The sequence below is a fragment of the Ammodytes marinus genome (genome assembly GCF_949987685.1).
Source record: "Ammodytes marinus genome assembly, chromosome: 2".
NCBI classification, from domain to species: Eukaryota; Metazoa; Chordata; class Actinopteri; order Uranoscopiformes; family Ammodytidae; genus Ammodytes; species Ammodytes marinus.
The window spans coordinates 22,377,978-22,405,473 of record NC_137231.1 but is presented as its reverse complement, the minus strand read 5'-3'; the positions used below and the strand labels follow the sequence as shown (position 1 = coordinate 22,405,473).

The following is a 27,496-nucleotide window of genomic DNA, read 5'->3' as shown; positions in this document are numbered from 1 at the left end:
GACAATATCTAACAAGCTAAATTATGAAGCATGTTGCTGCCTCTGCTACATCATTACCCCGGCATGAAATATGTTCCGCTTTGTCTCTGACGTATGTCTGACCTTTGATGTCCAGGTTCATGTTAATACAGAGTGAAGCCTTGAATATTAGTGTTGGATGAGACCTTTATATTTGCACTATATACGATGTCTATGAAGTATCTATTTTCCATCATGCGTTGATTTATACTTAATCCCAGCAGAGGCTTGTCAGCACGCATTTAAACAAGATGTAAATAGAGCCATAACTTAAGAGTTAAAAATAACATTGCTGCTGTAAAAGAAAAACAAAGGAAGACAGAACATTTTCTCATCGTAAAAGAGCAGGCATGGTCTAACAAGCTCTGCGAGTGTGAAAAAATTAAATAATAATCACTCTGGAAAGGTTGTCCATGAGACAGTGTATGCAGACATGGCAATGCATTTAAGACGGAAAATATGTTTGGACAGTATGTATGTGTCTATCTATCACTATGGCTATAACTATTAATGGCCTCTTAATCCATGGAGCAGAAAGAAAGCATCCCTCACTAACATGATCAGCAGTGAAATAGGTTTTGGGTTAAAATCAGAAGTGGACACTGAGTAAACATCTATTCAGAAAAACAGTGGTATGTATTGTTAAAAGAGTGCTAGGTATCAATATGTATTTACACGTTCAACACGTGTTGCACATTTGTTGCTTTTTACATTTAATGTACATATTGACATTAAGTATTTACAACAACTTGCAGGCGATGACAACAGGAAAAACACAAAAAGAAAAAGTGGTGTTTTAATCGACAACTGACATTTACACAGAAGGATGTACGTTTGACAGTAGTATAAGCTGGCAGGCTAAAAGGCCCTACTACCTAGAAAAGCCTCTGCATTGCCCTTGGACGTATATACGATACAATTCAACACACACATATTAAAGACAGACAGGTGAGAGGTGAGGAAGAAAAGAGGGAACAGACGAACAGAAACAAAATACTCAACATGTTGACACAAACTTCCCCAAAGAGTCACACACAAAGCATCTACAATATACATATACAGAGTCTGCACAAACAGTTTGAACGTAATATAGGTTGACAGTGTACCTGTCTAACACATAGAATAGCTGTTTACTTCATACAGGTTGACAGGATAGCTTATTCTAACACTCATGATAGTAGGCACTTCCCTGCAGGGGGCAGATATATAGGCCTGTAAATACATTTAAAAAAATCTGATAATCTATTTAATCTATTTGTGTCATAATGGAGTTGCAGTGATTCTGTATTGCAATAACTGTATTTAAAAAATGTCAGGACCCAACAAAGAAGTCCCAAGATAAATCTAAGGGGGGAATGGAATGAGATGAATATGTATACAAAATTGTGTTTTCTGTCACTTTTCCATCTATTTTCTTGTGATATACTGGATACTTTTAATATTCTTCAAACAAAACACTTTGTTTTGGTTGTCTGCTCACAAATCCTGTGTATACTAATACCCCAAAAACAAGGTAACTAACTTGTTTAAACAGAAGCATGATGCAAAAATACAAGTTATTAACTAAAACTGGTCACTTAAGTCCTTCACTAACAAGTGTCTCTAAGACCCCGTTTCAATTTGTCTATAACATGTGGTTTTTGTGATCTGATGACATGAATACAGCTCTAACTACAGGTGAAACACTCTCAAGATATCTCATTGATATCGGATCACAAAAAACACATTTGGATGTGGTTTATGTCGCTTGTGTCCGATGTGTCCGCATTCATTTGGTATTGGAAACAGCAAAGTGACTTTTGTCCTCATTAGGGACCTCCTACTCAACTACCGCCACCTGCCTGAGCGGAAATACGTTGAAAATGCATCACTGACGGCACATGCAGCTTTTATAGAAGCCTCATGAACGTTAGTTGCATCCGCCAGTATTGCAAATGACAAGCTTTCTGTCCTCTGTTTTAATTTCACTGCGTAAATCTGAAAACGCGGAAATCGCTGCTATTGACTGGAGAGCTGCAAGGCAACGACTTCCTGTTCTTATCTGCTTAAAAATAAAAGTCAACTCGCGTTTGGCTAGTAACAGGCTTTTAATGTGAAGGCGAACAGAAAATGTTCTGTTCGCATATGCATATCTTAACTGCGTATAGAAAGCCGTGTACTGGTGGTGGTGACAAGAGTGTAGCAGACGTTAGAAAGGCCGCCTGGCGAGCACGTCTTTTACCAGCCAACGTGGCGTAATAACTTAATCGCCTAAGAGTTTTTACTTTTATATACTATCTATGATGTGTACCCGCATTTGGCGAGTGTTAATGTAGAGCCCTCTAAGCAGTGTTGTGCATCGCTCCTCCTTGTCTAAATGAGACAGTAGCGCATCTCGTCAACCTAGAATTGTAATTATCTTCGCACGTAATGCATTTTAATAGCAAAAGTGATAAACACTGTGGCACTGTACAGCCCTGTATGTTTACTTGTTTGAACCCCACCGGTTAAAATACCAATGCAAACGGAAATTATGTACGTGTTGATTTACATACAGAGCGGGTAAATGCAATCCGATCACAAGTAGAAAAGAAGTCACATGTAAAAAAACAAGTGTGAACACACAGACTGAGAGCTGGCCACCTTTGATCGGATTTCCAAAATCACATCATAATCCCAGGTGGAAACAGGGCCAAAAATGAGGGAGGTTTAAACAGTGTTCACTGTGGTTGCTTGCTATTTCTGTGCCTGGAGACTGTCTCTCTCCATTTTATTTCTCTTTTATTCCAAGTCCAGCTTTCTCTCCTTCCCTCTTTCATTATTATGAGTCCAGTGAGGGAGTTATTGAACATTGATTTCTGTAAAAGGAACTCTCATGCCTAGTACTACAGGATTTATTAATAAATAAAGCAACACAATTGTGATTCCAGGCAAAAGAACAAAAACCTATGACAGAGAAACAGCTCATTTACGAATAGACACACCTCTGCCTAGGATTTGCCTAGAAGCGTCTTATACGGGTTGATTAAAAAAGGGACCTGAATGCTCTAATTCATTTATTGTGTCATTCTAACGCATTGTTCCTCTCTTGTGTTGTGCTGTTATTGTATGTTACAGGGGCTTAAATGTGTGGCCTAGGGGAATGCAGATACATGCAATGTTGAACCGTATGTATCTATTTCAAAAGCCAAAGATTAGAACAAACTTTCTTAATCTGTTTCATAGAGCACCTAAACCTCATGAAACTTATTATAAACCAATCATGATCTCATCAAGGTTTATGCGGGAGAGGATTAGAAGTCAGTGGTGAGCAGTAATAGAGGTCCACTTTGACTATGCTGGTTCCTAGAGGTGATTTTAATGTTGATGTATGCAACATTTTATCTCTAGCCATCTGCCAGCCACAGTAAGGTAATGAAGATAATGCATGCTGCCATCTGTTATCTATGCTGGTATATAAAGTATTCCAGAGGCCTATTTAGTCAGTATATTAGTCAACATGAATATTCAGCACTACAACTATGGTGCAACATTACATTGAACACATGCGGTATGTGAGGAGGAAGTGAACTCAGAACAAGCCACAGAGCTACAGAGATGTGAGTAAAAAAAACAGCAAGATTGATGTTCAGAAAGGTCACAGTGGCAACACATATGCAGCAAAGTTAGTTTTAACGGTCATTTTGTACAGTATGGGCAGGCACTGCAACTTTGAGCATCATAAGGAAACAGACAGGGTACAGATTAAACCTCCACTAAAACAAATGCGTTCCCATGGTCAGGCAGGGCAGTCCATTTTTCTAAAGAGTGAAGCAAAGGAAACAGATTGCTTAACAGTGGGTGAACAAGGACACACAGTGCCATCATACAAGAAGACAGGTCTGCAGTACTGCATAGGAAGCGATTGAATGCTCATAGTCCTTTGTGTGTCTGTAGACACTGCAATGGCCCCTAATGACCACCAAGGGGTGGTTATCTAAACAGTGAAAATAAGTAGGTGAGTGCAACTTTTTCCTTAAATGTAATTAATCCAGACCTGTTGCATTGACATTGTTTTTTCCAACTTAGTGTATTACCAGAGCAGGTGTCTACCAAGTTGTCATTGTTTTACATAGAATTTGTTTACTGAAGAATTAATTAAGAAATTATCAACTTAGAGCAGGAAATGGGGAAAACCCTGTGTTCCAAATCGCATACTCTTTCTTTTTCCTATTCTAAATACTACATCTGACAATACAAAGAATCTAGTTGGATGCAGTAGGCATGATAATAATAATAATGATAATAATAATGGATTGGATTTATATAGCACTTTTCAAGGCACTCAAATCGCTTTACAGGGATCCAGGTTCCATTTGTTCACACACAGCATACCGGTGGTGGTAAACTACGAGAGTAGCCACAGCTGCCCTGTGGCAGACTGACGGAAGTGAGGCTGCCATTCAGTGCCATCGGCCCCTCCGACCACCACCTCAAACACACAGCAATCAAAAATATTCACACAAGGCACGGTGAAGGTGGGTGAAGTGTCTTGCCCAAGGACACAACAACCATGACACAGGTGGGCCGGGCGGGGATCGAACCGCCAACCCGCTTAACCACCTGAGCCACAGTCGCCCAATATAATTTGGACATAATTTTACTTATTTATTTCATCATAACCTGCCTTGATCTTGCTTTTATATCAGTCGCATCCCAGTTTGTTTTCATATTGCGGCTCCGTTGATGTGACGTAACTTCAGGTGCGCACTGGATTATGGGTCAGAATCACCAAAATAGGATGCTGTTTTCAACACTAACCATCCTAAATCTGGCCACAAGAATCGGGAAATCCTAAATCTTTTTTCTACCATACTAAATAGTAGCCTGGTCCTACCAGACCATCGTACTTCATTTAATTTGTACAGAAGGTCTGGAATCGCTCAATTGACAAACGTAAAGTCACTTAAAGGCGGGTGTCCGTTGAAGTTTAAAACTATTGATCTGCCAACCATTCGCATACCGTTTGGTCTTGACGTCATGCGCCGACTTCTGACTACAACTGAAACTGGCGCACATGACCACAACCTCAACTTCATTGTTCTCAGCCACTCCCTTTGTTCGCTGATTGGACTGACAGAAAACTGGCCGGAGAAAAGCCTCAAATATACGGCGGACCTAGACTGACTATGAAGTGAAATGAAAATTGAGCGGAAGTAGTAGGCGGGCGGTGCCAGGCTAACTAAATAGTAGATAGTATGGGTATTGCAACGCAGGGGAAGGGAGAGATTACCTCCAATGCGATGAAAAGGTTCAAACTAATTTCCTACAAACTAAGTTTTTTCCTTCTTCTTTTTTTTTAAACAAAGACCATTTAAATTGGCAAAAACATACAAGATGACACCTAGGTAGAGCAAGTAATATAAGAGAAATTAGAATTTTGGGGAAAAGTTCTTCATTTAATAAAACGGTACAACCTCGATACTCCAGCTCAAGGCAGTACCTCTCATGTAGTCACCGCCTCATAAAACATTATTCCCCTGTGCTCAAGGCAATTTAGATCACATATTGAATTTCACTCAACAGGGACTGAAATCCCTTTGTTGTGTCCTATTCATTTTTTTTCATGGGAGCTAAAGGGAAATTAGGCCAGTGAATGGTTGAGCTCTACTCATTTCTTTTGACAGCAGAATGAAACTTTCATCATCAATTATTACTGAATCAATTTCAGCTGAAAGTAATTCACACTACAGTCACACAATACCTTTTCACCATGCACATGATATAGTTTACAGCAACAAGAAAACACTTGCTAATTAACACATGGCAAAATCATAAACCCAGAAAGGAACATCATCTAAGCCTTTTGAAACTGTTAGTTACACTTTAGACACTCAGACAGCACTCAATAAATAATTGGAAAAACCAAAGGGTTTGGGGGAAAAAAAGTGTTACCTTCTATGAAGAGACTCAAGAGAAAATCTCAGACTAGTTAAGCTGTGTTGCATACAAAAAAAGCATTTGTCTGTAACATACTGCCAGAAGAAAAGGGAGCTCTCTCATTGATTAAACATGGTTTTAATAAATAATTATGGCAAGAACAAATTATAGAACAAAGTATACACTCACCGGCCACTTTATTAGGTACACTTGTTCAATGGCTTATAAAAACAAAAAGCTAATCAGCCAATCACATGGCAGCAATTTAATGCATTTATGCATTTAGACGTTGTCAAGACATCCATAATGGACCAGCAGTGTTTGTTTAACAACTGTTAATGATAAAGCTATACGGCCAGGTCAAACACCAGGCAGACAATTTAAAACTTTTTTTATGCGACTATATCCTACAGAATGACAGTGTGACTCTAATGCAAACATGGCTGTGCGAGCACATTGGTCTTCTCCCTGCGCCCGTAAGAAATATTGTAACCCATATTATCATTATTATGATTCCATTCAAAATGACATAATCTTCTATCTGCTAGGAAAGCTGCACATACTCTATTTGCTTTTTTTTCCTAAGGCAAGAAGGAGGATAATACAAGTTTTTGACAGCTTTCCAATCTCTGGCCCTTCATAACGCTTCCACGACAACCACTATCATTACTTGCCTTTCTGATAAGCTGGGCACATATGGCAGCAATATCCTCTGAAGTACAGTTTTGTATTCATAGCAATAAAAGAAGAGGGAGAGGTCCAAGTAGGCATCTAAAGAAATCAAAAGTGAATTTAATTCTCATTCTGGGCTTGAAGGCAGTCAGGCAGCTCAGAGCACTGAGGCCGGGACTTGATAAGACTTTCATCATCTCTTTCCCTTACACAAATGGACCCGATGCAACCCAAAGGTCCACGTTTGAATACAAACACCATGAGAAAATAAATCCGCATCTAGTTATTGGTAGTAAATTCACTTCCATTTCCACACAGTATCCTCACACTTTTCCAGGGAGACACTAATACGACAGGGAGAAAATGGAAGGTGAATTGACAGCTACTTATCACAATTGCTTCTGCGTCTTTTTTTGTATCAACGTAACCCGCCAAATGCTCATCTTACCACTGTTGTTCAATTATCGCTACTGGGATCAACATTATGACTGGTCTCTCCATTTTCACAAAACGTGTAAATAAAATGTATATTCCAATTACTAAAAATAAATTGTGATCCTAGCGTTGACAAATACAACTTGGTCTTTTAAGTGAAAACTCACTCCTATCAATTACATTTGCCTTGCCTGAAATATTCACCTAGTGATCAAAGTAAAAACAATATATTTGCAATTAATTACAACCACTTTGCCATAAACCTACTTTTTGTTATAAACTCAATTATGCTGTTTTTTGTGAAGATTGTTAGAGAGGTGTTCATTGGATTGTGGTGATTTTTAAGGCTATAGTTGGATTTGATTATAATAATTGTATTTAAAAGTATTGTAACATGTTTTTACCATGCATGTAAATATCCATGAACAAAATATTACAAACCTCTTACAAACAATAGCTTTTGCCAAATCCATTCTATAAAAGTAGTTACAATTCCCATAGACTATGCAAATGAGGAAACAACCAACCCCTCCACACCATCGTTTATCATAATCAAATATTCCCAAAAACAGCTGCTAAAGCACTGATTAAGCTGAAGTCAGCACGTACTTCATAGCCCTGGGCATATGCTGCACAGACCGCTTTGGCTATCAACATTAACAGGAAAATTGGGCTCACATCTGAGTTTGATAACGGCCTCTGGAGAGCTTCTAATGGTTGTTAGGGACACTGCTAAAATGTTGGTTATCTCCCAACACAATTTTTGTTTTACAGTATGTGGCGGGGTGGACAATGAGTGAAAGTGAACAGATACCATTAATGTGGTGCCACAATATGTACTGATATGTGTTCACAGGTGGCTGGTTGAATATTTCTAGCAAACGGTTCGATCTGAGTAAAGTCCTTGTTTAGAGGACAAACACAGAATGCATTCATGCAAAAAACGTTTAAAAAAATCTGACTATTCTTATTTATTTTTTTCATTTAAGAAGCAAAAATGAAGAAAACTTCAAGAAATCTTCAAGCATCTTGAGAGTAGTCAAACCATGTTGTGCTAATGATAGCTTTCTATGTAGCTAAATCTTAAAATATTGTCATAAAAAACTCTGCAGCTCTATAGAGACAGCTAACTTTGCCTGGTTTAACTGTACACAAAGGAATCACTGAAAAACAGGTAATAACAAAGTGGCCAACAGAAGCCTCGGTTACAGTTGCAAGATGAAAAGCTAACTCCCTTTGGTGCTCGAGAGTAGAGAAAAGCTTAGGAAGGAATTTAATGAAGCGGCAAAAAGTGGTTTTATAACAAGACCCCAATGTCTGAGCTGACAGCAATCATTAGACAGAAGAAATCCTCCCAGCACTGTCTTCAGGAAGCGCTGTAATCTCCCTTCATTATGATAACATTTCATTATAATACCAAACTGAAAGACAAATGACAGAAAACCTAAGTGCACACAATAACAATAAATAAACTGCTTCCTGTATTAAATAATTCCAATATGTTTTTAAAATGTCTTCATTTCCTGCATTAAAAATAGCCAAACATGTCCAACATCTGTGAAAACTCAACTGTAATCATATGATCTCATAAAAGGTAGCTCCCTGATAGGGAAGTTTAGATTGACCCATTGGGCACATCAGGTGGGAAGTTCACTACAGGGCTATTTTCTGAGGAATGGAAGGTATTCATTCACAGAGCTTTCACAGAACAAAGAAGAGACTGTGACACTTCAGTATCATTGATCTTGGGTGGGTGGGAGGTGGGCTGACATGTCTTTGGGCGGACCAGTAATTGCTAACTGATGGGATGTTCATTAAGCATGTTGTCCTGTTAGCACCTTAACCGCTGCAGCAAGGTCATGTTGCAGTTGTCTACTCCTATTTGTTTACTCTTAAATAGGGAAGGAGACAGGCTATTAGCAACGAAACTATCAGTTGAGAATTAATCACCAACTGTTTTGATAATTTATTAGTCATTAAAGTTAAGCAGAAAATCCAAACATGTATGGGTTCCAACCAGTGAAACTGGTTACCTTTGAAATTTGGACAAGTAAAAAGAAAAAAATATATATCTAGATAAACAGATAAAGAGGATTGAAGGCTTTTAACAGACATAAACTTGTATTCCTGATTTCCCATTCCTCCATCTTTTTCAGATTGAAGTCCTGTAACAGTTAATTTGCTATTATGCCCTGTGCCTTTTCTGTCTGAAAGCCTCTTTACCTTTTTTCTTGAGTAAAATAGCAAAGTAAAAGTAAAATGCATGGAACATAGTTGATCCTTTCCTCCAAGAGCTTCTCAGCCTACTTAGTCAGTGTGCCACGCACAGCTGTAATGTGTCCTAGCTCAGACAGTGGTGGCAATGATACAGAGCGTAGTGTTAGTCTAGCAATTTAGCCAAGGCAAGTCTCCTGACATTCTAATTAGGGAATCTGCTGCTCCGGTTCAGCAGTGATGGAGCGGGGCTCTTTATCAGGCAGGCCAGGCCACTCACCTGGCAAGCTGCGACACCATACCGCGCTCCGAGTCTCTCAATGGCCCACATCCCTCCACGGACTAAATAAATGAACCACATGATGTTCCGGTGAAAACCAGCCAAAGACAATGAGTGACAGAAGTTTTGACGGGGGAGAAAAAAGCGTTTTTTTTTTAATGCATGTGTGTGGATATGTATCCACTATGTTTATATTGTTTAATGGGAAACTGCTTCTGAACCTGTCAGCTAATTTATTCTGACCTGAAACCACTCCTCTGAATTATCATCTGTCATCACAGAAGCATAGGATATTCCCTCTTAGGTTGCATGACAACCTACTTACACTCAATGCGATTCAGTGTGTTTTCAATGTACTAATGTCAGTGTTTCCCGCAGGATTTTTTTCAGCAGCGGTGCTGTGGTCCCCGAACCCTCTAAGGTGGTCCGGTGGCATGCCCCCCCGGCCGATTATTTTTTGTACCCTGTACATTGGAATCCATGAATCTGGTGCACTTTGAGAGGAGAATATGCACTTAAATCCTATTCACACAGTCCTGTGTATTACTGTAGATAGGATTATTGGTGTTGTAAGACCTTTTGTGTCTTCATTTACAGATTTTTACATTTTTGTATAGAAATTAGTATTTAAACAAAAAATGCCACAACGCAAAAATAATTTGCACAATTTATTTACAGATTTTTGCCTAATGCTTAAACACTAAAAGTGGTTGCTATGTCCAAAGCATCACAACCTCTGACTTTTGTAACCATGCCCTAAACAAAAGCACCAACCCTACAAACACAATAAGTGCTTTGCACTGTGTTTGAAATTCTCCAACACACTTCTTTCAAAACACTACACACTGTTTTTACACAAGACACATTGTTCAAAAATGAAATCTCCTGCAATCCTGGGCAAAACACCTCTCAGGATCTACCACTGCACCCTCTCTCTCTTGTTCTCCTTGCTTCTCTGTCACTTCTCTTTCCTCCCTTACTTGGTCTACCTGTATTTTCTGTAATAAACTTGAGCACTTAAACAACAAGTAAGAAATGCTAGAAATCTTATTTGCTTCCTTCAAATTACCCTATATACATGTATTTGTAATGTTCAAATAATATCACCTAGCACTATGCATTCAAATCCAAAAGAAAATTCTCATTAGCTTGAAAGTTTGCTTCCCTAATTTGCTTTACTAACCTCAGCTCCTCCATTGTGCACAGTGCATCCCTTAAGAGCTTGTACCAGCCTTTTAACCTCTGAGCCCTAAGCCATTTTTTAGATGTTTTGGTTCGCCTGGATTTATTCTCTTATTAAGATTGCATTCATCACCCCTATAATGCATAGCTGTCAAGCTATCATTTATTTGGGCCACAACCTGGACTATTACACTCAACAAAAATATAAACGCAACACTTTTGTTTTTGCTCCCATTTTTCAAGAGATGGACTTAAAGATCTAACATTCATTCCAGATACAGAATTATACCATTTCTCTCAAACATTGTTCACAAATCTGTCTAAATGTGTGATAGTGAGCACTTCTGCTTTGCTGAGATAATCCATCCCACCTCACAGGTGTGCCACATCAAGATGCTGATCTGACATCATGATTAGTGCACAGGTGTGCCTTAGACTGTCCACAATAAAAGGCCACCCTGAAATGTGCAGTTTTGTCTCACAGCAAAATGTCACAGATGCCACAAGCATTGAGGGAGCGTGCAATTGGCATGCTGACAGCAGGAATGTCAACCAGATCTGTTGCTCGTGCATTGAATGTTCATTTCTCCACCATAAGCCGTCTCCAGCAACTTCGCACAGCCATTGAAGAGGAGTGGACCAACATTCCACAGGCCACAATTGACAATCTGATAAACTCTATGCGAAGAAGATGTGTTGCACTGCATGAGGCAAATGGTGGTCACACCAGATACTGACTGGTTCTGAGTCCCCAGACCCCCAATAAAGCAAAAAAATTCACATTTCAGAGTGGCCTTTTATTGTGGACAGTCTAAGGTACACCTGTGCACTAATCATGATGTCAGATCAGCATCTTGATGTGGCACACCTGTGAGGTGGGATGGATTATCTCAGCAAAGCAGAAGTGCTCACTATCACACATTTAGACAGATTTGTGAACAAAGAGAAATGGTACAATTGTGTATCTGGAATGAATTTTAGATCTTTAAGTCCATCTCATGAAAAATGGGAGCAAAAACAAAAGTGTTGCGTTTATATTTTTGTTGAGTGTAGAATATGTGTGCTGCAGTGATGTCGTTTGAATGTAGGAAATTATCAATTAGACATTAAAAAAAGCAAAAAATATCTCACAATCATTTATTGATATGACACAAAAAGGCACATTGATTAAGCTTGTTATTGCTTAAAACACTTCTTCTTAGTCTTGGGAGTCAAACAGTTATGAGAAAATTATAAAATAAATATAAGTTATACATAATAGAAACTATTCATGCTCTTTTAAAAAGTCCATAGGCTTTTTTCCTGCATTTATGCTAATGACCACATGTTTACAGGCGATTAGCATAAATCCCTAACTAAAATACGCGATGAAAACGGATTTTATATGGCAATAAAGAACAACATCGGATCTAACAGTATGGATTCATTTTTCAAAGTTCCCGAAAATACCTAGGCTACAAGCTCCTGACTGGATATAAGCTCCTGTAAAGGCTATGAGTGATCCAAAAAGAGCGACAAAACACACACACACACACACACACACACACACACACACACACACACACACACACACACACACACACACACACACACACACACACACACACACACACACACACACACACACACACACACACACACACACACACACACACACACACACACACACACACACACACACACAAAATGTAGTCTACTAAAAACGGAACGGAGGTTGCGGTTTATAGATAAAATAAAATATAATGACGATAGGGCTCAGAGGGTTTTTAACACTGGTGGTCATGTAGCGACACATTTTAGCTACTTACTCTCTCTCTCTCTCTCTTTCCTTCTTTCTTCGCTCTTCCGCTTCACTCGCTGCTAGAATCAATGTAACTTTACAACCGTGTAGGCCTACTACTGCCACACTCACTGTTAGGTTATTTTTCTTCTTTGATGTTGGCTACGTGATGATGTGCCGCGTGCTGCGCAATTTACATTACGCGCTGCCCATTTTTCAAAAGGAGCTACGTACAAAAAAAAAATAGAAAATGATGAGCAGAAGGATTTTTATAGCAGCGGCGGCGCTGCTGTGTGAACGTGCGGGAAACACTGAATATAACCTTATGATACAGACAGAGCGGAGTGCTAACTGCATTACACACCCTTGCTTTGAACAGTAGAACAAGAATTGGGTTCATTCAAGTCAGCCTGTTACATTCTTAAGATGGGATATCGCACAAAAACAGACATTAAGGAGCTTACCATTTTACACAGGAGCGCATTTAAATACGAGAAGATGACACATTTATAAGGTTTACATAACATTGATCAAGAGTGTTAGAGTACATAAGCATGGTGTAAGTGTAGCATCTGGAAGATACTGCAATGAAAATTGCTTGAATGGAATTCACTTTTTTTCATAAATATACAAATCTGATTTTTCACAAAAGAAGCAAAATTGGACTAGATAACCTCCGCTGTGTATTGGCCAATCATATTGTGTTTTTTTACTTTACTAATCGAATGCTGTTAGCTTGTACCTAGAGGTGTGAAAGCTTTTTCCTTTTCTATGCTTAAATGTGTCTGTCACAGCCAAAGAAAAGCCGCACTAATCCACACTGAACCTCCTTTAGAAAAAGGAGAGCAATGTGACAAGTCTCTGCAGTAAACAAAAAAAATTATAGAATACGAGAAAGCTAAGTCAGGTCACACAATGAGCCTATTTTCATTTTTTATGTAGACCAACAAAGATGTGGGAACAACAGGACATTCGACAGGGAAAGCAATATTTTGTCTCAGTTGCCAGGTTTGATGAGAGAGATGAGTGTTTTGTTTTTTTCAGTTTGATAGTAGTAGCACAAGAGGCTGTTGTTGAATCTCTGCGAGAAAAAGGATAGAACATTTCCTACATACCACAAGTACAAAACAATAACCTGAAGTATATTTGCAGACGGCTGCAAATTACAATTATTTTCTATACATATTAATCTGCTGGTCATTTTGTGGATTAATTGTTGGATTTGTAAAACATCAAAAAACAGTGACATTTTGTCTGGAGCCAAAAGTGACGTCAATAAATACCTTTTTTTATGTTCAAACAATTGTCATAAGACGAGAAGCTGGGACTAACACATTTGGCCTTTTTGCCAGCAACATGACTCATACTACGAACAGATTATTTAAAAAGCTGTTAACTAATTTGTAATGGTGGGAGCTCTAATTTGAGCCAATATGTGTATTTCATTTCAGGGAGATCTGAAATATTCTTCAGTTGAACATATCTTTTCTATCTATCTAGGACTCCTCCATCCGTCATCCTCTAACCCTGCACCGTCTTATCTGTCCATGTGTTGCCATCTTTAATTTCCCTCAAGCTAACCTTTCATTTTCTTTGCTCTACAATCTCACATTCCTGACTCTACTCCTTCCATCCATCAGTCAACCTGCCACTTACAAGCAGCTATATCGCAACTGATCTGTGGGCACTAATTACTTGACAGCCCTTCACCCATCATGATAAAGCAATGATTACTGATGTTCTGCTTCTGCCAGTGCTAGTCAGAATATGTGTGTATAAGATGTGTTGTTTTATCAAGTTTTATTGTATTCCCCTCATTACTAGGTGTATCTTCCTTACTTTTACAGATGAATGTCCCAGAAAATGTTTTAGGATTGTTGCACTGGGGTTGTACCTTACACAGTGTGTAAAAATGTGACAGGACACAGGAGCAACAAATGCTTAGAAATGGCTTGGTGTACAGAGGGTTAAATAGTTTTAAAATATCGTATCATCTTGCAAGCGCTCCGGTGGCGTAGTGGATAGAGCGCGTACCATATTGGCTCCGGCCTTCGTTGCAGTGGTCGCGGGTTCAAATCCGACCCGTGGACCTTTACTGCAGGTCATCCCCCCTCTCTCTCTGTCTCCTCATTTCAACTCTGTACTATCAAATAAAGCTTGAAAATGCCAAAAAATTATCTAAAAAAAATAAAATTGTATCATGAGACAAGGGTATTGTCACATCCCCACTGCCAACATTTCAATCATTTGTCAACTGCTTCAACAGAAAAAGAAAAAGGCTTGACTTACTATATGCAAATGAATGGGAAGCATACAACTCCACTGCCCTCCCGCTCTTTGCAGATCAGATCACAATCTGTTATTTTTCACCCACACCAATACAACCACTTTTCAGCAGTAACATGTGACCACAAGGATTGTGAAGAGGTGCACACAGGAAGCAGAGAAGGCTCTGCAGGGGTGATTCGAGGCCACATACTGGAATGTACTCTGCGAGCCCCAAGGAGATGACATCAACTCCAAGACTGACTGTAGGACAAAGTATATCAGCTTCTGTGTGGATAACACCATCCCCACCAGGACGGAGAGATGCTTCCAAAATAATAAGCCCCGGATCAGCAGAGAGCTGAAGGAGCTGCTCAATAAAAAGAGAGGAGCCTTCAGGGATAGGGACAGGGAATTAATGAAGCATGTGCAGAGGGAGCTGAAAGTGAGACGGCGGGAGAGCAAGGACTCTTACAGGAGAGAGTTGCAGAGCAAGCTAGAGCAAAACATCCATCCATCCCCTTTCTTTCTCACTTCATTCATTTTCATGCCATTCCCTTTAAAGGTGGAGTCAACAAATCTGGAGAACACTTGTCAAAATCCCTTTTTTGTCAAAATGAGTGGTTATTTCCTCCTGATCCGCTACACGTTAGTACCGTGTGTGTGCATTAAAAAAGATCTGGTGAAGGAGGCGCCCTTAGCTCAGTTGGTAAGGCGTCCCCCCCATGGGCCTCGGCCAGCAGCGGACCCGGGTTCGATTCTAGCCCACGGTCGTTCTCTGCATGTCACTCCCCTCTCTGCCCCATTTCAACTCTGTCTCTACACTATCAATAAAGCATAAAATAAATGCCAAAAAATACCTTAAAAAAATAATAATAATCTGGTGAAAATACACAGCCTAGGCTCTGTAAAGGGACTTGTTGCTTGCTACACTGAACCTAATATGTATTAGGACCAGATTTGTTTCAGCGCGCACACAGTAAAGACAGGTAGTGAGGTGATTTTCATGGATTTTGACAAAGAGAGATTTTGACAACCAGCGTTCTCCGGAATCCCTGACCTCACCTTTTAGTTTTGTGTTTTGCAACCACCATCTCCACAAATTATTTCTCCTCCATTTCATCCAGCTGTGACCGACTTCATGAGTCCTTTGCTCTCATGGATTCCCCATCCAAACTACAACTGACCGAATACTGCAGTAAGCAAATCAGACTGCACTTGTGTTCATATAAGTCGGACCCACTTGTTATGTGCAGAAGCACAAAATCAATACTGTTCCTCATCACACCGAAGGCCACATACACACACACACACACACACACACACACCTCTACAGACTACAGCAAGTGAGGTGTCCCAATGCTCCAGGCCTGTGATAAATCATCCAGCCATTTCCATTCAATCTGCTAGCACTCACAGCTGCTTACAGAGCCAGATAGATGGACCTGATACCTTGAGGTTTACATGCTACACGAGCCTGAAGTTATAAACTATGAAAATAAAAGTCATTTCCATGGTTCGCATCAAGTTGTTCATCATTCTCTCATTTTCTCTGTGATATAATAGTATTTGAGGCTATAATGCTGTTTTTTTCCTCCGATAGTCCATATTTTTCCATTTCAGTTTTGATGTGAAATGTTTTGAGTGTCTCTCTTCTGAACCACACACACACACACACACACACACATATCCTTGACCTCCTGCTAATCAATTCAAAAATGCATCATAGTAGCATCATCCTTGATGTTATTTTGATACCCTCCTTTCCTACCCCTAATTCAATCTATATGGTAATGCAAAACGCCATGAAGTTACTCGAGATGGAAAAAAAAACATAATCAAAACTAATTTGCACACAAGTCGCAAACACACAATTGCATAGCGAGATAGACAAGCAAACAAAGAATTCTCATGTGAGCTTACCCAGCAAAGCAGACATGTTCGGAAAAATTCTGAGCAGCTCGGGGGTAATGGCTGGGCTGTTCTCCAAAGTCACCAACCTGCATGATGAGAGAGAGGGAGGGAGGAGGGCAGGCAGAGGACAAAAAGAACATAGTGTGCATGAAGAAAATAAAACAGAAATATGGGAGAAGTTGTGAGAAAGGCAAAGGCAAACGGGACAAATTACAGAGAGCTCACATGAGCATCACAAAATATAGGAAAAAAAGTATACATGGTGAAGCAGGTGGAAAATGTATCTGATGATTGGCTGATTTATCATGTCAACAGTTTTACACATTATTTAACGAAACAATGTATCGGTAAAAAATAAATAATAATAATAATAAAATAGTCTTGAATTAAATTTTAAGTTTTCAAATTTAAAACATGTACGTTAAAATAGGATGACAAGCATTCACCAGGCCTCTTTCCTCATCTGTATTCATATGGCACCGCATGATCAAAGATATGTATCAAATAAGGCCTATTGAAACGCTCCAATAAGGGTGTTAATGTCTGTAAATTGGAAAATATGTTGTAATGTTACATCTAATGCTTATAGTAAACACTCAATGATAAAAAACCCAAAACAAATGGTTGGTGGATTTAACAATTGCCGATTTGATGCACAGTCCACAAACTATTAGAAAAAGGCAAGATGGATAGATACTGAGAGAGATGGAGGAAACCATCTAATGAAAGAGAAAATGACATTGATTCTGTAAACAAAACTAAATATCTATGGCTCCGGCTGCTTATCACGCAGTATAAAAGATGGACGGAGCAGAAGACCATGGCTTTATGCTTATAGGTGCAAACAGAACACTGAACACTGCAGGAGGACTTAAACAGAAAAGAGATGTTTGGAGAGGGAACACCGGTTGACCCAGCAATGTATTTCCTGTCAAACCAAGCCTTTTCTAGGTGTAATGATTTTACAACAGCCAGCACAATGTTTACCAGCAGATTCTTAAGATAGCTTTAAATTGGCACGCGACCAAAACAACCACACCATTACGGCAATATTGCGAGCAACTTAAATTAACAACAGCTTCTTCAGACACCAAGTGAGTGGAAAAGGTGAATTAAACTAAAATAATCCAATTTCTTATAGTAGGTTGGTGGCCAAATATTAACTTAACATTATTCAATAAATGAGGCTGGTGACTAACTTATGAGTGAAATTAGCCACAGAGAAAAGGTTCGAGAGCGAGAGAGAGAGACAGAGCGAGAAAGAGAAAGAGAAAGAGAAAGAGAGATAAATGTGTAGTGTATATTCATGTGAAATCTGTGTCCATACCAAAGCTCCAGTCCATCCTCAAGCAAATACACATGCGGCGGCTGGGAAACGTCGGTGCTCAGCTGGATGACAGGAAGAAGGAAATTGTAAAGGTTCTTACTCTCTGCCCCCAGGCCCTACAAGGACACAGACATATAGACAATGAATGCCAAATTGGGAAAAGACAGAGAAGGCAGACAGGGAGGTTTAAAAACTTTACTTTAGGTGCTTCAGCTTGATGGGTGCTCCTCGCAGACAATCACAGCAGAGTGGAGAACAGTAGACTTATTGAAAAGTTCAATATACCAGTGCTCTGACAAACTTAATCTCAGCAACGCACATCATGTCAGAGCACACTATCCCCATGCTCCGCTCCTTGTGTGAGAGCATAGCTTGTTCTTGCAATGTTACAATGCAGTGCGCGTATAAAACAGTCCCCAACTTTCAACAGCGACAAGATATATATTGGCTTCTCGTACCTGAAAGACTTAACGTCTTGACAGCAAAATACATACCTACAGAGACATACATAGTCCTACAGAGGTTCAGTTTTGCAAACCCATACCCACAAAGCTCATTGTCGGAACTCGCCTGTTAACAGTAATTCTCTAGTATTCGAAACTGAATCAGTAAGTGGAGACACCATTCCCTAATCAGGCCCCATCAGCTACACCTTTATTGCATCACGCCGTTTTCCGAACGTGAACTACCACTGACCGTTCTATGTCCCACTGTGAAGTAATTGAGCGGGTGCCACATAGGGGTCCAACACGTTTAAATGAACTTCAGATGGATATAAATCTGATTTATACCGATTGATATAATAAAATAGTGTACAAGTTGCCTTACAAAATAATATTGACATAGCACATAACACACTTCTAGACAATGTTGACAAATCACTTTGTCAAAATCAGTGAATAGCTCCTTACAATCTGCTTACCTGTCCTTTCTATGAGCGTGCTGAAGAAAAAAATATTGTGTTGATACAGAGCATAGCTCTGTAAACTGATGTGTGAACAAAGAGAATGTAAACATGGAATCCTCGGTCCCTTTGTTTACATACCTAGTATGCCTTTAATCTGTGGTTTAAACCATATGTGATTGAATGAATAAATACATCTCAGAACAACAACGCAGGAAAAGACAGAGAGCCTCTCTACAGGTTGCCTTATCTAAGAAAATCACAATTCATGGCAGGTAAGGGAAGAAGTTTGTTTTTGTGTCAGAGCCACCCAACTGGTTGGGTGAATGCACCCAACCCAGGTCACCCTAGCAGACAGTTTGGAACTCAGCCTCAGCAACATGTGGCCAGGCAAGTATAAACACTCTGAATGCCAGATTCACTGAACTGCACCACCTGTCACACCTCATAACCCGTTAACTTGCCAGAACAATTCAATATATTCACTTTTATGTATTAACTTTAAATGAAAAGCGGTATCTAACCCACAGAACCATAAATCAAGTTAAGCCAAAGTATACATCGTAGGCAGCACTAGCTGTTTGTTATTGTCCTGCCTATTTTCCATTAAACTTTTCTGTTAATGGATTATTTTCTTTGGATTCTGCCAAAACAGACAAGAGCTGGCTCACTACAAAACCAAAATGATCCAGCCAGATTTGTGCTGTGGAGTGGTGAATTTGGTAAGGCAGCTGCTACATGCAGTGCTTTCATATCAGAGAATAACTGTATGTGAAGTCTGGGGCAGACAAATCTACCAACAATACTGTTAGGTTAGGACCTAAATAAATTGTACTAATTTACAGATGTATCACCACTGCCACTAGCTGAATGGTATCTCTATTTTAGGATTTGATATTGACTGGAGTTTAATCAGTGATGTTTAATTTTGTTCTGTTACAGGTGTGGGTCTGGCAATGACCAAACAACTTACCCTTCGCATAATCTAAAGCACACATTTACATTTGTGAAGTAGATACATGCAAACATAATACACCTGTCAAATGCTGCTTTGCTGACAGGGACATTGCTTTCCTTCCCACGTCTTCAACATAATGCACAAACACTGAACCATACCTGTACCAGGTGGACGAGTGTAGTGAGTATGGCACATCGAAGCATGTTGTGTTCTTCAGATTGCTTCCAGAGTAGGGGTAGGTACTGAACCAGACAGCCCACGTATGGCCGGATCTATAGCAAAAGTCAATTATTTAACAAATAAGAAACAAAGCACACAAAACTCTGAAATACAAAATTGCATCTTTCACAATTAACTTCTATGTTTGATTATCCTATTGATGATTCAGAAAAGAAAGGTTTATTTGGGAGCAGTGAATGGGACAATGGTCTCAGAAAAGCAGTGTGTTCATCAGATACCTTAAAGGTCTCATATTATATACTTTTCTGTCAATATTATATGGTCTTAGAGGTCCCTAATACGTTTTTCTTTAGTTGTTTGCTGAAAAAAACGTTCAGATCATTTATTGTAGTATGCCTCTATACCAGTGGTATTCACTATTTTTTTCAGGAGAGCCGCACTGACAGGACAAAGTCAGCAGGAGAGCCATTTTTGCCGCAAAGTATCAAAAGCTATAAATCCAGTCATACATAAGCATGCCTGCTTATTAATATGTAATTCTTGAACCAGTGTTTCCCACAGTATTTTGTGAAACTGAGGGAACCCAGTCCTTAGGGGGGTCCGGGGGCATGCTCCCCCTGAAGAAAATTTGGTACCTTTTAACCCAGAATGCATCAATCTGGTGCACTTTTGGAGGAAAATTAAGAGTTGTGTGACTGTGTACTATTATCTGGAATAATTTGGAGACACTGGGTCACATAACATCAAAGCTATTGAAGAATAAATTATTATCCTACTTTTTATTCAAATATTTGTTAAAACAAATTTATGAATGACATATTATCAATCAAAATGGGTGTGTTCATATAATACCCCCCTGGAATAAATTTTTTTTACCTTTCAAAAGGTAAATTCATCAATCTGGTGCACTATGAGAGGAAAATTAAGAGGCTAATTCAACTGTGTCCTATGTGAGCTGTTTAGCAGCCTATTATTTTTCTGGAATAATTCAGAGACATTGGGAACCCTGCCTGATCAAAGTGAACATACAATATGCAGTTTAACCAAAACACTTCATTTTCCTCGTTTGTGGAGTTTTTCATCTGTCCACCTGGTGCCCAACTGGTTCTGAATAGACATCTATCAATGTACCAGTAACCAGCATGAAATGTTGAAATCGCATCCAAGCTAGCATTGTTGCCGTACCGTGCGTGTGGTTGCCAGGTTGTTAAGTGTTCTCCAATTTAAATGTCGAACTTAGCGATATGAAACGAGATCTATTTTTTTGCAAATGATTTAATATATTCCATGTTCGTGAGCATGCCTGTGATAGACGGTATGCATAACATATTTTTATTGACCGTGAGTTAGTTTTTTCCCCCATAGCCCAATCTATCCAAGAGCACATTCTCCCTTGTAATGCATGAAAACCGCAAATCTGGCAACCCCGCTGTCAGTCAGCGTACGGCTGAGCATGTTTAAATATATTATTTTCTAGTCTGTATTTCCACCTTGTAATGCCGTTGTTGACTTATTCTTTTATTACTTATTTGTATGAGAGCAGCCACTTAGTTTAACAGGTTTGATGTTATAGATCTGCTTGTTTTTAATGGTTTTATGAAATATCTGTATTAACTGCATGATCATATCACATTATTTTTTTATTGCCATGCGAGCCGCACATAGAAGCTTGGCGAGCCGCGCTATGAGTAACGCTGCTCTATACCATGATTTTCAGCTAATCTCAGGATGGCCTATTTTTGAAAACGAGCTGCAGCTCCCCTCGTTTTATATACAATCTATGAGCTCCCCCCGCCCCTGTCCGGAAGCGAAGCCATTGGCCTCGCCCTCTGTCCATAGGTCCATAGCGTCTATAGCCCCTCCCACCGTCTTTGCCATGCCTGTTACCACGGTTTGGTTTCCGTGAGAAGAACAATGTCTAGTAGTGCTAGTAACGCAGAAGCTCAGCCGCACTTTGAATAGTTTGACATGACCGATCCTTGTCTACATGAAAGACTATGTTCATACAGATGAACTGACAGCCACAAGCTAATGGAAACGGCATGTTCACAATCAAAATGCAGCAAAAGATGGAGGCTTAAAATAACACTTAAATCTGTGAAAACATTAGTTTCAAAGTTTGACTTCTACACTATGAGCTTCCAACCCTTTGTCTTGCTAAAAACGAGGCATTGCTAGACTGGTGTGGGGAATATAAATCGGTTATTATGAGCAAAAGATCGATGCTTCTCCCGAAGCTAGCTCGATGCTTGTCCCAAAGCTAATACCTATACACCAGTCAGGCAAAAATACCAATAAAAAAATGTCTTTTAGTTTCACCGTTTGGAAAAAAAAGCACAAGTAGCTTCCTATTTGTTGTGTAAAAACGAGGCATTTGACTGCTGTGGTTAAGATAAATATGAGTAATCGGCTTCTGTGTTGTTTTTTTTGTTGTTTTTTTTAAGATATTTTTTGGGCATTTCTATGCTTTATTGATAGTGCAGAGACAGAGGTGAAATGGGGCAGAGAGGGGAGTGACATGCAGAGAACGACCGCGGGGAAAACAACATGGCGGTGAAGTAATATTTTTCCAGAGGATCTCGGGGCCGTGGACCAATAAGAAATAGAGGGTGGGGTTATCATAGACTACTGCACGGTGGAAGTTTCTGGTTACTAATGTGGGGGGGGGGTGGCTGTGCCGTCCATGACGTCATAGACGGCGAGAATTCTGACTGGAGTATATAGCGGGAGGAGGCGAGGGCGTTGCCAAGCAGCGTGTATACAATTACACGGAAGTGAACTAGACTGCAGTGTTTACTCCTAAATGAATGAGCGGTACTAACACAAAGTTTACTTTGCTTCACCATTATTCATCTGAAATAGTCATTATTTACAACAACATTAACACATTACCTCATTGATTGATTGATTATTTTAATTGTGATCCATACTAACTGCTGTCTCTCACTTTCTGTGAGGACACAAAATCTTTCAGCTCCGTGAGAGTAGTTAGGTGACACTGCATCAACTCATTGCAATCAGGTGTGTGGCACTGACCGGCATAAGTTGATGCAGAGTCACCACTAACCACTCTCACGGAGCCGAAAAGAGTCTGTGCCCTCACGGCTTTCAACACACGGAAATGCACTATATTGTGTCCTACTCAATTGAGACTGGCACGACCGGCACAAGCTAAAAACAGCTTTACGACAGCTGGCGTCGTAAAAATACTACCGCTTTTGTCCAAAGGGGCCACCAACGAACAAAGTTACTCGTAGTGGCTTTAATGTAGGAATAGCTATTGAAAGATGTTTAGGTGATGAGCAATTCTCACTAGAGTAAAAAGTGTGACTACTATCCCCGGTCTCCCCTACCACAGCAAAGATTAGAACTATACAACCTGAAAAGGTACTGATGGAAGCCAGTCTGAGTCAGAGGTGAACTCTTGTGTAAAGCAGCACAATGATGTTCAGTATGCATCTTTAAGAAATACCAGGATACAAGATACACCTGTTGAAATCATTTGGTGTGTCTTCTGGATCGCACAGTAGGCAAGTATGTTAGCATGTTTAAGTTCTATATTTTGTCCATTATAAAAAATTAAATTAAAAATAATAAAATGTCTTTATTTTACTTTTGAATCATTCTTCCTTAAAACAGTAGATAAATATGCATGATCGGAGATGGAAGCTGGAAAAAGTGATGGAACTAAATGCACTGAATAAGTGCAAAATCTTGACGGCACTTTCAAACGGCACAAAAGCACTTTATTTATTTTTAATAATTCTGGTCTGAATGGACTTTTTAACGGACATTGACGTTTTCTTTTCTTGGTTGTATTTGATAAGGTTGGTTTAAGATTCAAGATTAATTTTATTGTCATTCAGCGAAAACACAGAAACACATCGAGGCCAAATGTGTCACACTGTCTTGTGTCCTTTTATATGTTGTGTTTGTGTTTGAACCACTGCTGTAAATCAAATGTACCTTGTGGGACAATAAAGTATTGCACTGAACTGAACTGGGCACACTTTGTAATTTAGCTGCAGTATCTGTGCAGCTATGTCACTCAACACATTCGAGTGGCACTGTTTGCTATTTTCTTGCAGTGACTTGGCCGGGCTGCAAACTCCACAGTAGGATTTTTTGCTTGATTTCACCTTTAAAAAAGGGAGCTAGCCAGGAGCAGACGGAACAGTAACAAAAGAAACATGAAATATAGCCTTGAGGAGAAAGATATAAAGTGACAAATAGACAAACAAACCATATTAGGATGACATTTGTGAGACTTGTAAGGGTAACATGAGCTAAATCTCATCATCTGTCATCATGTTCATTTCAGCTCAAGCTGCACTCATGCCCTTTATTGACTAGTTTTCTCAGCTGCTGCTTTTCCTTGTAGGTTCAAAATCCCCTGTGAGAGGGGTTAGAATATTAATGGCACTTCCAGTGACTATAGAAGTTTAGCCAGGACCAATGCCTGGGGAAACTGACAGTTTACAAGGATGAATGCCATTTCTTTGACAGATTTAAGTCAATGGCTCCTTTAAGGGAAAGTGCTTAAAACCGATCTGAAAGAGCCTGAGAGGGTCGAATGGAAGATCAATGTTTTAAAGGGTTGACAGTTAAGTGGATTAAAACGACTTGTTGGATGCTCCGAGAATGAAAAAAAATAATCCATATCGCCAGAAAAGCATTGCAGAGCATAGGAGAGACTGTATCATCATGTTAAATGAAACAGATATCAGAACGAGGACTGCCATAGGCCTTATGATTAACAAAGAGTCAAAAATGTGACTCTCAGTCTGGTATTTGAGTTAGGATTGTCTACCAGCTTTACATTCCTCTTACACTGAATAACTAAATATTGAGCAGAGCTATTCCCCGCAGATGACCAACACACATTTCACTCTCCCATTAAATACAGTAACTTTTAACAGTGAAAGAAAATATAGGAAAAGTATTACATGCAGGACACTTCTTTGTAATGATATCTCAAATCTCACCTGGATGTTTACTCTTTCGATGACACAGGAGATGACATGGAGCACCTGCATTTTAGTGTCGCACTCTGTCACCTGTTGCAACAACTGGAAGAGCAGCCCGAAGATAGGCTCCAGGTACTAGCGAAAGAGAATATCAGGGGAAATGTAATGCTGAAAATGTCAATTTATCATTGATTTATGTGAAATTTGTATTCTACTCATCACTGAACAACGATGCATGTGCTCACCGGTAGGAACTGTTCTGTCCGGAACTCAAAGTCATCAACAGGTAATCATGAGTTAAGGATGAAAACAAAACTGATTAGGATAGCTATGCAAGTGGTTTATCAGCACACGCTAAACATTATACATGTGTCTGTACATATAGTGACTAAGACCCTTAAGATGCAGTGATGCTTAAATTAATAGTGGGCACAATAAAAATAGCTTTTTCAATCTGTTGCCCTTTCCAAACAATAATATCAGTATGGGAAGGATATTGAGCTTCAGGGTTGTAGCAGTCTCAATCCGCACCTAGGAGGGGAGGGGAGAAAATACATTTGAGCACTAAAAAAAAGGTAGGTATCACATAAATACCAAGCTTTAGTATGGATGAATAGCTTAATAAAAGCTGTAGAGAGGGAAAGAATAGAGAAAAAGATGAACAGAAATAGATGTAAGACAGCTGCACATAATACAGCAATACAATCTAACACAATAAACATATTTATATTTTCCTTTAAAGGCAGCCTTAGAAAGACCACAACAACAAGCTGTTCATAGCTTAACACACTGTATGAATGGGGAATTGCAGCAAGTCAGCTAGATACAGGCTGTCTATTTTTATAAAAGGAAGTGGAGAAAGTGAACTGATGGAGGAGGATCAAATAAAGGTAAACGAGTGAAGAGAAACGTGAGGGACTGAAACTCAATTACTGGCGGACCTTGCTCACAACAATTTCACAAGGTACAAAAAGCATGAGTTTCCATGGGTGGATAAGTACGAGAATGTTAGATGTTTGTTTGTGTTTGTGCTGGTTTAATATTTTATTTTTCAGTTCATAAATCATTCATATGTCTAGATTTGTTGTTAGTTTCTTAAAACGCACATCATCCCGTGTCTCGACTCCACTAAAGTTTCTTTATTTTTCATACTCTCATACTTTAAATACCAATAATTTCACTTCAAAAGCAAGTCAGCGCTCGGAGAGTTACTTATTTTGCACCACACTCATATTTTTGTGCATCAAATCAAAGCATAAGCTCAGAAGTATCACTCTTCACAAATGTGTGCGTTTTCCCAAATTTTAATGTGACTTATTTAAACAAGTGACAAGCTTTTACAATACAACCATATTTTTAGTGCAGACTTGTCACTGTCGAAGAGGACGTTAACAGCAAAGGTACTAATCTTAGCTTAAAACTGCATGGTGACATTTATACCTTTGATGACTTAATATGAACAGTGTATGTTTATGATGCACTTAAAAATAAAGCTGTCATGCTGTATTATTGCTAAAACAAGCAATAATACTGCAATAATTAGGACTTGACAAGATTTTATCAAAGATGTGTATGTCATCAATATTCAACACAGCCGCGTAAAATGTAATCATTTAGAACACATTTGACACATTAATGTGGATTACATTATTTGCATAATACTTACGGAATGGTGTTTCACACCAACTCTTTTATAACGAATATTTTGGGGTTTGGTAATGTTGCCTCAACAAGGCAGGGACTAAATGTCATCTTATCTCTTAGAAGACCAGCATGGCAGAAAATTGCCAAATCATTCAGAAAGACATGGAGGACAATTTCATTGTCATTGTGAATCGACCAAATAGATTTAAACTGACAAACTAGATTAAATGTCCTCCCTTCTTAACAATTTTAAAAGGTCCACTCATCCTGTGTTCAAGTATGAAGATAAACAAGATCACTCTAAAAAATCCATTCAAGACATGAGTTGAATACGAGACATATTTGGATTTAGAGACGGACAAATGTCCCTTTGTCTACAAGATCATAAAATACAGACTAATGTAAGTAATGCTGCACACAAATAACAAGTAACAAAAGAAGGATGACGATGGACGAGGCCCATCAGTTGCCATCAGCAGTGGACTTGATGGTAATTTAAACACTAATGAGAGAAAATGCATTTCAATTCTACAGCACAGCGTACAAGATAATAGATTGCCTGATGAAATAATCAGATGCGTCACACAGATTTTTTTTGCATGGGAGAAAGCCACATGATATATAATATTTATAAAGCCTTCCTGGAGCAGAACTGGGACACACTGTTGACTACAACACAGCTTGATGCCATTAACAGCTGACTTACCTCCTAGTGAGAAAGCAGAAAGCCTAAAAACAGAATAAGTTCAAAGTTGCCGCAAAGATTATTTTAGGCCTTAAATCATAATGTCAGAGTGAACATCAGCTGTTTGAGAAGTGGATAGTGAATTGGAGGAAATGAGGATTCAGCTCATCAAT

At 39.2% G+C, this 27,496-nt stretch overlaps 1 protein-coding gene across 2 annotated transcripts in view; it reads right to left on the bottom strand.

Annotated features, from left to right (window-relative positions):
- The window catches only part of ipo11 (importin 11), a 163,918-nt gene that overhangs the window by 53,742 nt on the left and 82,680 nt on the right, over nt 1–27,496 (bottom strand). For both annotated transcript variants that reach the window (XM_080048154.1, XM_080048155.1), the window contains exons 17-22: nt 25,492–25,525; nt 25,240–25,280; nt 25,013–25,129; nt 20,006–20,119; nt 17,986–18,101; nt 16,668–16,744 (exon numbers count right to left, since the gene is read on the bottom strand). In XM_080048154.1, coding sequence (XP_079904280.1) covers nt 16,668–16,744; nt 17,986–18,101; nt 20,006–20,119; nt 25,013–25,129; nt 25,240–25,280; nt 25,492–25,525 — 499 coding nt within the window. The remainder of the gene's footprint in view (nt 1–16,667; nt 16,745–17,985; nt 18,102–20,005; nt 20,120–25,012; nt 25,130–25,239; nt 25,281–25,491; nt 25,526–27,496) is intronic.